This window comes from Acyrthosiphon pisum, chromosome X, assembly GCF_005508785.2.
Source record: "Acyrthosiphon pisum isolate AL4f chromosome X, pea_aphid_22Mar2018_4r6ur, whole genome shotgun sequence".
Taxonomy (NCBI): Eukaryota; Metazoa; Arthropoda; class Insecta; order Hemiptera; family Aphididae; genus Acyrthosiphon; species Acyrthosiphon pisum.
Genome location: NC_042493.1, coordinates 88,895,206 through 88,909,264, shown reverse-complemented (window position 1 = coordinate 88,909,264; position 14,059 = coordinate 88,895,206). Strand labels below are relative to the sequence as shown.

Genomic DNA, 14,059 nt, shown 5'->3' with positions numbered 1-14,059 from the left:
TAAAAATAACTGATGACAAATTTCAAACATTTCTTAGTTACATTTAGTAAAGATAATTTTAAAAATTCAAAATATTTTTGTTTTTACCATAGACCTATAAACTAATGGACAGCGCTTAGAGAGAGATGTTAGAGGTACGATATAGAGTGAGCAAGAAAAGAAACAATTTACTTACAGTGTGACTACTGACAAATAAAAAAATTGTTACAATAAAATCTACCAATTGTTATATTTTATTGGTTACGTAATAAGTGATTTGTGGTTACCAAACTTGTAGGTCTATGGTAACAATCATATTACTTATTTATATTATAATATATATGTTTATGATTTTTAAAGAAAATGGTAAAAAAATTGTTTAGTATTTCCTTCAAGATCTACTAGTTTATGTTCTTTCCTTTCTTTCTTAGTTATATGATTCCTTAGCGTTGATGGCAGGGCAGAGTGAAATGCGCTGTCCATTAGTTTATAAGTCTATGGTTTTTATGTACAATTTGCAATTTTAGATTTTAGTAATTGACATATCTTATACAAAGTTTTCATTTGTTGTAGTTATCTCTAAAAATATTTTTGTTAGCAATTTTTATGAGCATTTGAAATTTAATCATGACAACATAATTAATATTTTTGATTTTAATAAAATTCGTTATTTTCTATAATAATACTTGAAAATAAAATATTTTATTAGTTAAAAATATAAAATTAGACAGATTCAGATAATTCAAAAAAAAATTTTATAAAAAAATATTGCTATATTTTTAAAAATACAAAAATATACTATAGATATAATTATTAACTATATATAATATATATAATATAAATATATCAGTCAGAACATAACGTTAGCGTATTAATATTAAATATATAGGTACCTATGTTCTAAACAAGTCCATAGGTAACTGGACATTCTAATATTATATAATAAATTAATATAATTTTCAGTTTTTTTAATTTAGTAGTAAAAATATTTGTTTTTATTGAACTTAAAAAGCTATAAATATTATGTTTGTTTATTTTGTCCTGTATTGGTTTGTGCTTTACCCCCAGACAAAGTTGAGTTTTGCTATTTGTTGTAAAAAATAATCATCACAACTTGTTATTAGCAATTTAAATCTTACAAAATATAAACGTATTGACAAATATATTGTTATGAACAGTTAAATTAATTGAATTATATTTAATTGTATACAATTTTAAAAAACAAAACTATCTGTCTACTTGATCATGGTATTCAAATTTAAACATAATAGTCACATTTGTAAAAGTGTAAGCAATTAAATAAAAATCAATTAATTTATAGGCCAGTCATATATTATAATTATAACAATAAATTACTAAGATTAATTATATATATGAATTAGTTTGTAGAACATTTAGTAGTACACAATGACACAATGTAACTTTGTTAAATTTAGTTTATTTTAATCCTTAGTTAGATGAAAAATAGTACTTTATAAAAAATAAAAATTAGTCTAGGCTTTCTTGTGTCTATTTCTTTAAGTTGCAGTGCTTAAATATAATTTTTTTTATAAGCAACTAATAAATCCATATTATCCATAAAATTAGTGTGATATCGGTTTATTGTATTATTATTTATTAGTGCGTTATTTAAATGTTAAATATTATTTTGACATAGGATGTTTATTTCTTTTCTTGTTACCAAAATGGGCGAAAAACTCAAAAACATAATAAATAATTGCCATTGTTGTTATGTTTAATAACATGTATGTTCTACAATCTACAATATAATAAATAGTTATGAGAATAAAAAAATACTAAAAGGTAGATAATAAAAAATAAAGAATCAGAAAAATACACGATCAATACATTTGGGTGAGTGTGGAGGAAACTAAATCACAGCCATTGTTCAAGACTGTACCACAGTACTCTGATCATTTTGACTTTCAGTTCTTTTAAACATAGCCATAATCCTAGGGCACCGAGGGCATATTGGCACTTTTCTCGAATCGTAACACTTCTTGTGATAACATGACCCACAGTCCACACATCTCGTGACCAATCTGAAGTCCCAAGGAAAAAGTATTTTATTCTTGTTACATATTTCACAAACAAACCCTCTTGCTTGGCACAACTAAATAATAGTAATGAGCATTTAAACATTTATCGTACAAAATATTTACTTTACTTTTTTACCTGGCAATTGATAATGTGCTTATTACAAACAACAATTAGGTTTTGTAGTTTTTTACCAAGTTCTCCGTTTTTAACATCCACCAAATTTTGGATGGAATACAAGTCTGGCTTAAGTATTATGTGGGCGTCCATGTTTTCCAATGTCTCTTTTAATCTATTCAAACGTATTAATGTAAAAATGTATAATGTTTGCATAAGAACTAAAGTATAAGACATAATAGTGAGACGTGCAAAACGACTCTAGTGTATACATATATACCAACCGGTCAGCGTATCTGCATAAAAAAATGAAATCTTTGATGTAATACAATTGCATCCGATATATTCGAACTTTGTCTAGGCCTCGGGCACGTTTGTACAGAACGCTATTCAAGTCGGTTATATTAAACAGCGGGTCGAATAGCATTTTCTCCAGCAGAGTGAATGAGAAACACGACACCGGATACCTAAACAAACAGTACATGTCTTAAAATATCATGAAGATGTTTGTGGAATTCTTGTGACGTACTTTGAAAAGTCCCATTTTCCGATTATCCGACCAGGTATGATGGCGGTTTTATCTACATGACACCCTGTGCAGAAATACCGACCCAAGTAAAAGCAGTAACGGAATTTTGAAGCGTACTTCACTGCCACTTTCATGCTACAGCCCGCACATCTATAACCTTGTAGTTCCATTATGTTCTTCCTACTGTAAACAAATAAAACAATAAATTTAATCATTAATTAAATATACAATAACCGACTGTTTTTATAAATACTTATTTTAAAGGTATTTTAATAGGTACTAGGTAGGTACAATATGCAAAAACTTCTGATTCTTATATTACAATTAGGTCCCGGATTTAAATGGCCTAAAAACTATCCAAAAATGCATATTAACCGCAGTCTTTAAAAACTACCAAAACAAATCAATTTTTAACACTTCTTGAACGAATGAAAATACAAACTTAACGAAATAAACACAATTACGATGTAATGCCAACTGACCAATATTAGTTGTTACTGATTTAAGTCGTAGACACTCAACAGCCGTTAGTGGCACTGCAAATAGATAAAGACTTTATCGACGTATCAAAACCATAAGATATAAATAGAACGATGATCAAATGATAAATAGTTGGGATAACATTTTTGAGCTAATATTCTGAATTAAACCAAAAATTAACAAAATTACTTAAAAATTAAGAAAAAGCTAAATAAAAGTTTATTTTTTTAATTCTTTGATGTACAAAATGGATTTTTCACTTTAAAAGTTTTGGAAAGCCATTGAAAGCATTGAAAGCCTGGGACTTTTCAAAAAATAATGCACTTAACATTCAAATCCAGGCTTTGGTTGTATTTAGTTACCTTATAATAAATCAGTGGAGAATATATCCTAGTTCTGAAGGGGAGGATGAATTTCAAATCCACATGACATTCAACCCCTCCCATTACTTTATATTGTGATAATGTATAGTGATGGTCAAAATACCAGGAGGGGGATCTTCCAATTAAAATTTAAACACATACACAATAATACAATAAATATAGCACAATATACTTCATATTATGTACACTGTACAGCGACAATAAAATAACTGACTATTACCTACATTCAATTCAAATTTTTAAAGTTTAGTAAAAATATCAGAGGGTCACACTCAAATAAGATGAATAATATTAAAATAATTTATTATTATTTGTTATTTCGTTAATTTTTCATATTTATGTTCTCTTCACAAAGAAAAATTAATTTTTTTGTTCATTTCATCTGAGATAATTTTTCCATCCCCCAAAGTGTGATATCCCCGAGCAATAACCCACCGATGCCCACTCCCTCTCTTAAAACCGGTCTTGCTTACATTGGCGAAGGATGACTAGTGAATATAATTTGCGGTCGTGGTGGCGCCCAATCACTAGTGCCTCGCAAACGAGAAGAAGCCTCCGGACGATCATCGGCGTGATCATGCGGGTTGACGGGCCAGCTCGACGGTAAAGGCAAAATCTGCAATGTTCAAACACATTTAATGCTCATGTATTATTGAATTTCTAATAAATTCCATTGCCTGCTAAAGTTACACCAGTAGCAGCTATCCTATAATTATTTCTGTTAATTGGGTGGGAATCGGTGTTCAGTTAGACATAAGGATTTGAGTTATGGAGAAGACGAAGGATGTGGGTGGGTCTACGGAAATATCCTCGGCTGGCTTGACAACACTCTTAATTTCTAGCATAGCCTCCACTAGCACGTGTAGTAACAATAGAATGATGAGTGATGACAAAATTACATACCTGTTGCGGGGCTTCTTTTTCAGATATTAGCCACTGGACGTTGACGTCGATGGGCCAGTTGTTTTTGTGGCTAATCTGGCGGATCAATGACCGTGCGACACTTTCTGCCGTGACCGTCGAACACACGCTAGCTGATCGCGTCCGGTCTGCGTTCGAGTATGACAACGAGCCCACAGAAGAACTACACACAGAGAACATCGACGAACAGATGCTGTCATCGTCCAAATCGAACTCGTCCATATCATCCGTGGTGGACATACTGGATGTGGTTGAGCAGTATGAAGACGTCAGAGAACTCATTGTGGCTATAAAATGTGTATAAAAATGCATCGATAGGTAATTTATACAGCAATAGGTTTAAAACGTGCCTTTACACACAGAAAGAAAGGCGCATCGATTGTCAACACCTTCATCAGTGAGTATATAAAATAAAATTAAGTCTTTCAAATAGACTTAAGGTTTTGCTACCGGGCTCAAAATTAAACATTATTCCATGGGAGAATACTGTATGCGCATATTGCAATATGTAGTCATGAAAGTAGACAGGTCGTACAGTTTACTTACATTCGGTCAGGCAATCGGAAGACGACGTGCCGGCCGTTGGCGTCTGTTCAATTTGCTGCTTTTCTTTGCGCCGACAACGGATTCTTTGTTTCAACCGGTTTATCTCTTCGTCACTCTCGTCAATCACTTCATCAGTGAATTTCAATTTTTGATTGCATTTGATCTAAAAATGTCAAACACAACATGCATGAGATAAACAGTGATAATTAACGACAAAACCGTCATGATTAAAATAAATATCTTAACGGATGTATGCAAGCAATAATGTACAGGTAAGTTAACAAAAAAAAAAAACAAACGAAAATAAAATAGGTAGGTACGATCAGAAAACAAGAGGTAGGTACTCGGGGCGTGTCGATCCCGGTGACGCACAATTTTTTAACAAAAATAAAAAAATTAATATACGTCCGCAGGGGTGTAAAAGTATATACTAAAGGAAATGGTCGACATAAAAGAAATCAGTCATGCAGGTACAATTGTTAGAATGTGCATGAATATACATTTTAGATCATTCAAAAAATAATAATATTAATACTTTGATGTCTTACACGTCATTATACATCCGTAGGGCACTTTTAGAGGAGTATACGGTGTGTGTAAGTGTGTATATATATACTACATGTATTAATAAATATATATACATGTATAAAGGGTGTACAGATATACATTATACACATACGTCAATATTATATATAGGAAGATTATTTTATCACTTAAAAGTCATTTTCTTTAATGTAATTTCTAATTTATGTGTTTTTGAAATTATTTTTTTTGTAGGTAATTTAGAATATCCTAATATTCTTTTGATTTTCTAGGCGGGAAACAGAATACTTTTCTTACAATAATTATAGAAAGTTGAACCAGTACCAAGTTAATTAGTTAACATTTAATTTTCAGATGAGCAGAATGAAGTGACAGTGGTACATAATACATTGGATCTGATACACTATTATACTTCACTGACCTAAGCTTAAAATATTTATTCAAACTAATTAACAAGATACTAATACGAAAGTATAATGAAAAATGTATGTTATCATTTAAAGGAGTAAAAACTTAAAATATTATAACATTCAGGTATAAAGATAAAAAACAATAAAAAATATAAAATGTTGAAAATGTTAAAATGTTGTGTTATGACTGTATTATAAAAGAAACAAAAAATATTTTCATAAGCACATAAATTTACCGAAAAATGGCAGTTCAATGATATAATAATCGTCTTGTACATAAAGGGAACGCCGTGTGATGGAAGTTAACGTCACACTGCGATGTCGAGGATGGGTATTGCGTGAGTAGGTTTGTTTCTCTCCCGACGGCCGGCTGTTCTCGGTGAGCAGGAAACATTCGGCCGGAATCCCTGCCAAACCGATGCCACTACGACCGTCGAGCACTTGCAGTGGACAAAAAAAAATTGACATCGTCGTCGTTGAGACAAAAAATATTTGTTTACATAATGAGTATAGTAGGTACAAGTATAAGTATTATAGTGTTCATTCCATACTATATATTATTATACACATGCTGTGAAAATCCAATTACCGCTTGACTGCTGACAGTAATTTTTTTTTTGGAACTTATTATTTATAAGAGCTAATGTAATTAATATTTTGGTCCTTGTAGGAAGAATGTAATTCTGAACAAATAAATAGGAAAACATTTAATTTGTTAGTTCAAAATGTTGTAATCGATCAATATTGTGAAAACACAATATGATAATTATTTATTACAAATTCACCAAATTACTAATTGTCTTCCGGTGTAAATGTTACAACCAATATAAACCTATATATTCGTAATTAATGTCAACAATAAATACAAAATAAGTTTCTACGTGTATGACTATAGCGTGTAGATAATAATACCAAATTTAAAATTATTTTTATCCAAAATAAATCAAGCATTTAGTAGCTTTTTTGTTTTGAGATTCATCAATTGTCGAAATATATTAAATTATTATTATATTGATTGGACCTGAACCACATGGCAGATATAGCAATAAAAACAATAGTTATGATTAAATACTTACTTGTTCAATAGTGCCAATGATTGCTTCAGAAATTTTGAAATGAGCATTTTCACGGTCGAGTTCAGCATTGGCTTGAAGAAACTGTCCAGAAGATAAGAACTTGAACAAATCTTGATCGGGAAAATATGATGATACTAATCCAAATGTCCCCACATACTTCGAAGGTGGAAATTCATCATAAGGTATCAAAGTTCTAGATCCGTCAGAAATATTGCTACGAGTGTCATCGTCAGATTCTTCTAATATTTTCAATGGGAGTGTAAACAACTTTGACCGTCGTTTATTTCGTTTGGGCAAATCACTACTTAATAACTGATGTTTGTTTGAATCGTCATTATCGTGTAGAAGCTGTTCATAATTGACATCCAATAACTTTGGTAGCAAAACCTGTTCTGTATTTTCTATTGTTGTAGCCTGGTGGGTACAACCTAAGGAGTAGTCAGATTTTTGTATTGTGTCAAAACTTAATGACCGCCTAAGTTTCGATTGATCAAATGTCTTATTATAAATATTTGGCCAACTTTTATAGCATTGTCTTTTACACAAATATTTAATTTTATGCTTAGGTAGGTCATTACGATGTCCAGTATTCATATTATGTTCATCGATGTTTTCAGATGATTTATACTTCAAGAAATTGGTTAATGAACCCAATTGTTTGAAATATTTACTATATGTTTGCTGATATAATGATTTTGGCAAGGTAGTACAATGTTCACTTTTAGATGAATAATTTAAAAACTAAAAAAAAATTTTAAAATAATTTATTATCAACAATAGTTAAACAGACAATTAAAAAATGGCTTACTAATTTGGGATTGATTTCCAGTAATAAAGACGGTTGATTCAGTTCGACAACTCTTAGACATAATAATGCAGCATCGCTATACTCCTTTTGACATAAAAAAGCTTCTGGCTTATAAAATTTATACAGATGATCTTTGTCAGACAATAACAATCCAAGTTTTTCAGATAGTGAATGGTTTTCAAGACTGGAAAATTATAAAATAAAAGGTTTAATTAAATAATTAAGTAATCAGCAATAAATGAATAATAAACCTTCTGGACAATATTAACGACATTCATATTCAATATAAGTGGTGATTTTGAGTCACATGAGGAGATACTCCTCCCCTTGTAACTTGTGTTAATTACTTTTAATATTAAAATAATACCTAGTTTATGGCAATCATTAAGAGGACATCACACATATTATATTGTCTCTATCTTATAATTATAAATGTACAACATAGCAAAAACTGTTTTGCGCAGGACAACTTTGCTCCCTTTGTATTTATAGTACAATAAAATTACGAAAATTCAACAATGCATAGGGAAGAAGTTTATCAGTGTCGTAGTGTTTTTATTTGACATAAATACATTTAAAGTAATCAGTTTCAGAACATTAAGTTCTTTTTCAATTAATTATTAGAAATTATTGGTTAGTGCTATAAAAAAAATGAAAAAACTATGACACAGATAAACTTCTTCCCTATGTGTCGTGGAATTTTAGTAATTCTACTACAAATACAGAGGGAGTAAAATTGTCTCGCTTAATTGCTATGTCATACATTTGTAAGACAGAGACAACACATGCAGGTCGGACATCCTCTTAACAGTAAATAATGTAACAGTTTTAATATTTAACATAAGCACGCTAAAGCTGACTTTAAAAAGAGGATGAATCAGATTTTTTGTGCTACGATACTAAAATATTAAATTTAGATCATCCCCCCCCTCCCATGAAGCCTAGGTCTAATATCTACTACTTTATATTATCAATAACTGATTTTATTTAACTAAAGAAATATTTTGCTTACAATAATTTCATTATTTAATTTAAAATAACCATTGTATACTAATTTTATTTAGGTATTTTATATTTCTTTATAATTTATCATAAATCTATAATTTTTCAAAAGGAAACTTAGATAAAAAAAATATCTACCTTAAACTATTTTCTTAATACAATTTCCACATGAAACTTTTGGAGCATTTTTACTACACAAAAATTTGACAAAAAGAAGTTAACTTTTAGGTATACAAAACAAGCTTAACAGATTATCTAAAGTGTAATAAGAATTCCATATAACTAAGAAAATGTTCAGTATATTTTAAGTGAAATTACATTCAAATTAGAGGTACAGCAAATTCTGGTTCTTATTTATATAATTATATATTTCTAAGTGCAAAATCTGTGATTATTTTCTAAAAAATATATTTTAACTTTTTTCCCTTGATGATCTATTACCTATGATCAAGGCTGGGCATTAACGAGTTAAAAATTAAAATTAAGTTAAAATGTTAAGTTAATTTTAATTAAGTTAATTAACTCGTTACTTTTTTTTTCAAATTAACTTTTAACTTAATAAGTTACTTTTTTTCAAGATTAACGTGTTAACCTAAAGTTAATTTTATTCCAAAAATATCTAAATTAAGTTCATTTTCGTCCGAAGAATAACGCAAATTTTTTTATGTGTTTTTACTTTGATGTATCATTTTAAATTTACCCAGTAATTTTCTTGGACGTAAAGAAAAACTATCTAATAAACCATATAATATGACTGGATTTTTTTTTTTTTGAAAATTAGCAAATTTTAACTTTACACTAAGTTAAGTTACTTTTTTTTCAAAGTTAACTTTTAACTTAACGAGTTAACGAAAAAAAATACGAGTAACTTTTAACTTAACTTAATTATTTTAAAATAACTTAACTTAACAAGTTAAAAAAAATCGTTAACTTGCCCAGCCTTGCCTATGATAACTTAATACAATTAATTAATTATAAATTCTGATTTTGGTTGTTTCCCTTAACTTTCAAAATATTAATACAAATATCAACTGGGCTGTATTTCTAAAAAAAAAAGAATAAAAACTAAAAAATAAAATATTATATTTTGATAGACTACTTTGAATAAATAACACATACACCTATATAGTATAATGATTACAGTTTAAAGTAGAGTAAATTATCAAAAATATAGGAAAATACAAGTAATGTGCTTTAGTGTTAATAAACTTACAGAGAACAATAAATTTGAAATTTAAATCCATTATTAGACAATAAATTGACAGAAGAATAATCGTTAATTTGTCAGTCCGCAACAATAAATTCATTACAAACCCAATGTTTAAAAATCACATTATTGAAACACAACTAATCATTAAAAATTACCACATCATTCAAAAGTTATATTATAATTATAATTCATTGTATATTTTTTTAGTTCTTTCATGGCTTAATTAACACTAGAAATTGGTTTTTTTTTATTGAAATAGATTAGGCATGACCAATGAATTAAGCATATTGTTTGATTAGTTAACTTTTAAAAGTACTATAATATTAGAATATATTAGATTCGTGTATAATTTTACCCTAATAACTTAAATTGTTTTCAAATGTGATAAGGCCCACACAGATAAATTGTATACCTATAGAATAACTGAATAGATCAATCAATGCCCACTGTTCAGTCAATAATTGGTAGACCTCAGTAGAATAACTAGTAAAAAAGATTCAAAAATAACAAAATAAATGTTATAGGTTACCTAGGTATTTATAATAATATATTATATACCTATTTTTAGAGTAGATAATAATATGTAATATGATATTTACAATTCAAAAATAGATGTGTAGATATTATGTTGTTATTTTAACTAACAAAATTAAATAAAATGGTATAAATAAAAGGTATATTTTCATAAATTATGCGAAGTTAATTTTGATCAAAATGTCATTAAGAAATGTCATTTATCTGGGTTTTTTTAGAGAATATTTACTAAGTACTTTGCATCTTTTCATATGAAAAACAAAAGTACAATTTTTGTAAATTTAAAAACTCTTTTGTAATTTAAAATAAAATATATCATATATTTATGTACTATAACTGGTATAATACATAATATGTCAATACAAAAAACACTATACCATAACAAAAAATTAAAAAGTTGTTGATAATGAAGGAGTTACGCTAGGAATTTTGTTTATAAACTTACTATAGATTTCAAAATATTTCAATATTATTTAACCAGAAATATGTAGGTACCTACAAAAATATGTCAGTAATGACATTTTAAGTATGATAGTCGGAACCTTATACCAAATTATTCATGAATAGGTGCAGTGGCGGATCTGGTATTTTTTTATGGAGGGTGCTGTATCCATATATGTTGATAATAAAGCTCTATACTTATCATAATCAACTTCGGGATAAACACCAAATTAATCTATTTTTTGGTAGTTCGAATCTGTGGTCTACAGTTAATTTGCTTAGTTCTACGTGATAACTGATGTACTTTATAATAACAAAAAAAAAGTTCAATATGCGAAACAACGGTGGGTGCTTCAGCTCCTAAGCTCTTCCCCTAAATCCACCACTTAATATGTGCTATAAAGTATCATTCAATTAAATGGTGTTGATTATCTAAACAGTTAGCACATTAAACAAATTACCAAAATATTTAATAATTTGTGGTTAATACATTTTATTTGTTAACTAAGTAGTGAATGACTAATTTATTTATGTATCATGACATACCTTTTATAAATCCATAATGATGATTTATTCAAATGTTCATTTTTAGGACATGTATTTCTTGAGAATGTGCATAATGATGCTATTGTTGGGTGCAACCAATTTATTCCTTGAATGAAATTCCAAATTCCATCTTCTGCCTTTAGAAAAATATAGTTAAACATTGTTGCAAGTTTAAGCAAAATCATCTTTATTACATTAGTTTAAGTATTAGTAATTATTATACTAATAACATTAATTATCAATAGTATTTAAATAAATCTAGATGTAGATGTGGAGGTTCTTAAGACAGAACTAACAGGGAACTTAGTTTTTCCAAAAGGTTACAACATAGTCTTGTGTTTACATAAGTATTTTAAGCTAATTAGTATTAGCCAAAATATAGAGAACTATTGAATCTAAACTGTAAATACATTTCTACATCCATAACCTTATTTAAATGTAACAAAATTAATATATCAGTTAAGTTAAGATTTATTTTATAAAATAGTATACTAATGACTAGTCCAAACAATTAATACTACATTTTACGTTTTATACTATAAAATTAAAATAATTTAAATATATATAAATGGGAGAATTAGCTCATCACAGCTATTATGGACACCAAATGTATTTTAAACATACAGAGCTAATCGTTTGCGGGCATCCATAACTAGATGTAAGGATATTAATATTTGTTAATGTATAATTATTAACACAGTTATATCTCAATGCTTAGAAGTTTGATAGTTAGAAAAACTATGTTTATTATACTACTAGACTACTAAACTAGTAAACTATGTTTAAGGGACCATTAAGTCATCATAGATTCATTAGGTAATTTTTTAACAATTGTTTATGCAACCCTGCATAAAATATATTTTTTAAGTTAAATCTTATTAAAATGAAAATTGAAAGAATGTAGATAAAGACATTTTTGTTATTTTGAAATAAATTTACTTCCTGCCTAGGAACCTATAATTTGTATTATTATCTTTATTATATAATATAATATACCTCTAATAAAAAATACAACATCCACCTACCCACCTACATATTATATAATTATTAAAAGGCTGAAAATATAAAAGCCGCAATAATTATTATTAATTATTATCAGAATATTATTTTAATAGATATCATTAAACACTTTTAGTTTCAAAATTCATACTGATTTTAAGGAATTTTTATTGATAATACGAACATAGGTAATAGGTATTATACTATTATATAAAGAAAAAATCATCTAAATATTGTACATTGCATGTATAATTTGACTAAATTACCGAAAGTCTAAACACGCCCTTAAATGTCTACTTACATTTGAATTTATGGTTAAACATCCATGGCTAAAAATATTCATCATGATTGAATGTAGTCGATCTAAGCCACCGCATACTTCCCATGTATTGGTTTGAGCAGACATAGACAAACATTCTACAGTAGATTTTAGATGATCTAGTATCACTGGCAGTTCTTCCATCTATTTCAATATTTCAATAAAATTACAAGTATACGCTTTTTAAAACATTAAAATTAATTTTGTATACTTATTAATTATTTATTTGTGAAAATTATTTACAGGAACAATCAGTATTGAGTTTTTGGTGTCAGTCTGTTATAATTCATTAAGAGCTTAACAACAAAAGTAGTAGGTTGATGATTTATCATAATATATATATACGTGTATAACATACATAAACATTACATCAAACGTCGTTAGATAAAAAATAAATAATGGTACAATTAATATTTGCTTAAAAATAAAATATTACAATCATAAATTGTAGGCAAGTTTGTTTAAATTATATATACTTTACTTTATATATATATTACTCATGTAAACAATAACATAAATATTTAAAATTATTATATTCGTGAGGAAATAATGATTAAACTAATGAAGTATTAATCACAGAATAATAATATAATGTCTGTGTAGTGTGTGTGATAGCAATAATAAACAAAACAAAAAAACAACTGATAATACATTACGGTTATCAAAATGTGAAGTAAATAAAGAGGATCAGACGGTGCCTGTTGGCTGGTGGTCGTATTGAGGTAATGACGGTAATTTCCGAATCAGACCGAATTAGGAGAATTTACCTACGTAAAACTTCGATTGTTCTTCAAATAGCAATAATTATTGTTCAGTCTCTGTACTCCGTCATAATTATTTATGTTTTATAACATATTTTAAGAAGACGTCACACCCAGAGCTGTCTCAAGGTTTTATGGGACCCCGGCAGGCACGGCGCCAGAATTTTTTTCCAGGGGGGGGGGGCAGAGTGGGGCAAATATTTTTTTTATATGGGCTAAGGTTTTTTCAACAAGCACTATGGTTAATAAATAAAATATAAATATGTTCGTATCATATTATAACATAATATAGTTATTCGCTATATAGTACCTACACAAGTTTTTATATTGTATGCTTTAAAAGTCTAAACAGATAAATACATAATAATATGTACAAACTTTTGAATAGTTAAAAATGTTTTTGAGAATAATGTCAAAT

General features: G+C 28.1%; 1 protein-coding gene across 3 annotated transcripts; it reads right to left on the bottom strand.

Annotated features, from left to right (window-relative positions):
• Positions 1-653: 653 nt before the first annotated feature.
• LOC100573360 (run domain Beclin-1-interacting and cysteine-rich domain-containing protein) lies at positions 654-13,719 on the bottom strand. Of its 3 annotated transcripts, none has more exons than XM_016804039.2 (12): positions 13,537-13,719; positions 12,863-13,024; positions 11,563-11,699; positions 7,830-8,013; positions 7,022-7,762; positions 4,993-5,155; positions 4,429-4,733; positions 3,999-4,141; positions 2,663-2,845; positions 2,418-2,600; positions 2,155-2,308; positions 654-2,092 (listed from the first exon to the last, which is right to left on the bottom strand). In XM_016804039.2, the coding sequence occupies exons 2-12, from the start codon at positions 13,022-13,024 to the stop codon at positions 1,868-1,870; spliced, it is 2,580 nt and encodes an 859-aa protein (XP_016659528.1). In that variant the 5' UTR covers positions 13,537-13,719; the 3' UTR covers positions 654-1,867. The 3 variants fall into 3 exon arrangements, with proteins under 3 accessions (XP_016659528.1, XP_029346875.1, XP_029346876.1); XM_029491015.1 differs by lacking the exon at positions 13,537-13,719 and adding an exon at positions 13,092-13,430; XM_029491016.1 differs by lacking the exon at positions 13,537-13,719 and adding an exon at positions 13,124-13,309.
• Positions 13,720-14,059: the final 340 nt, after the last annotated feature.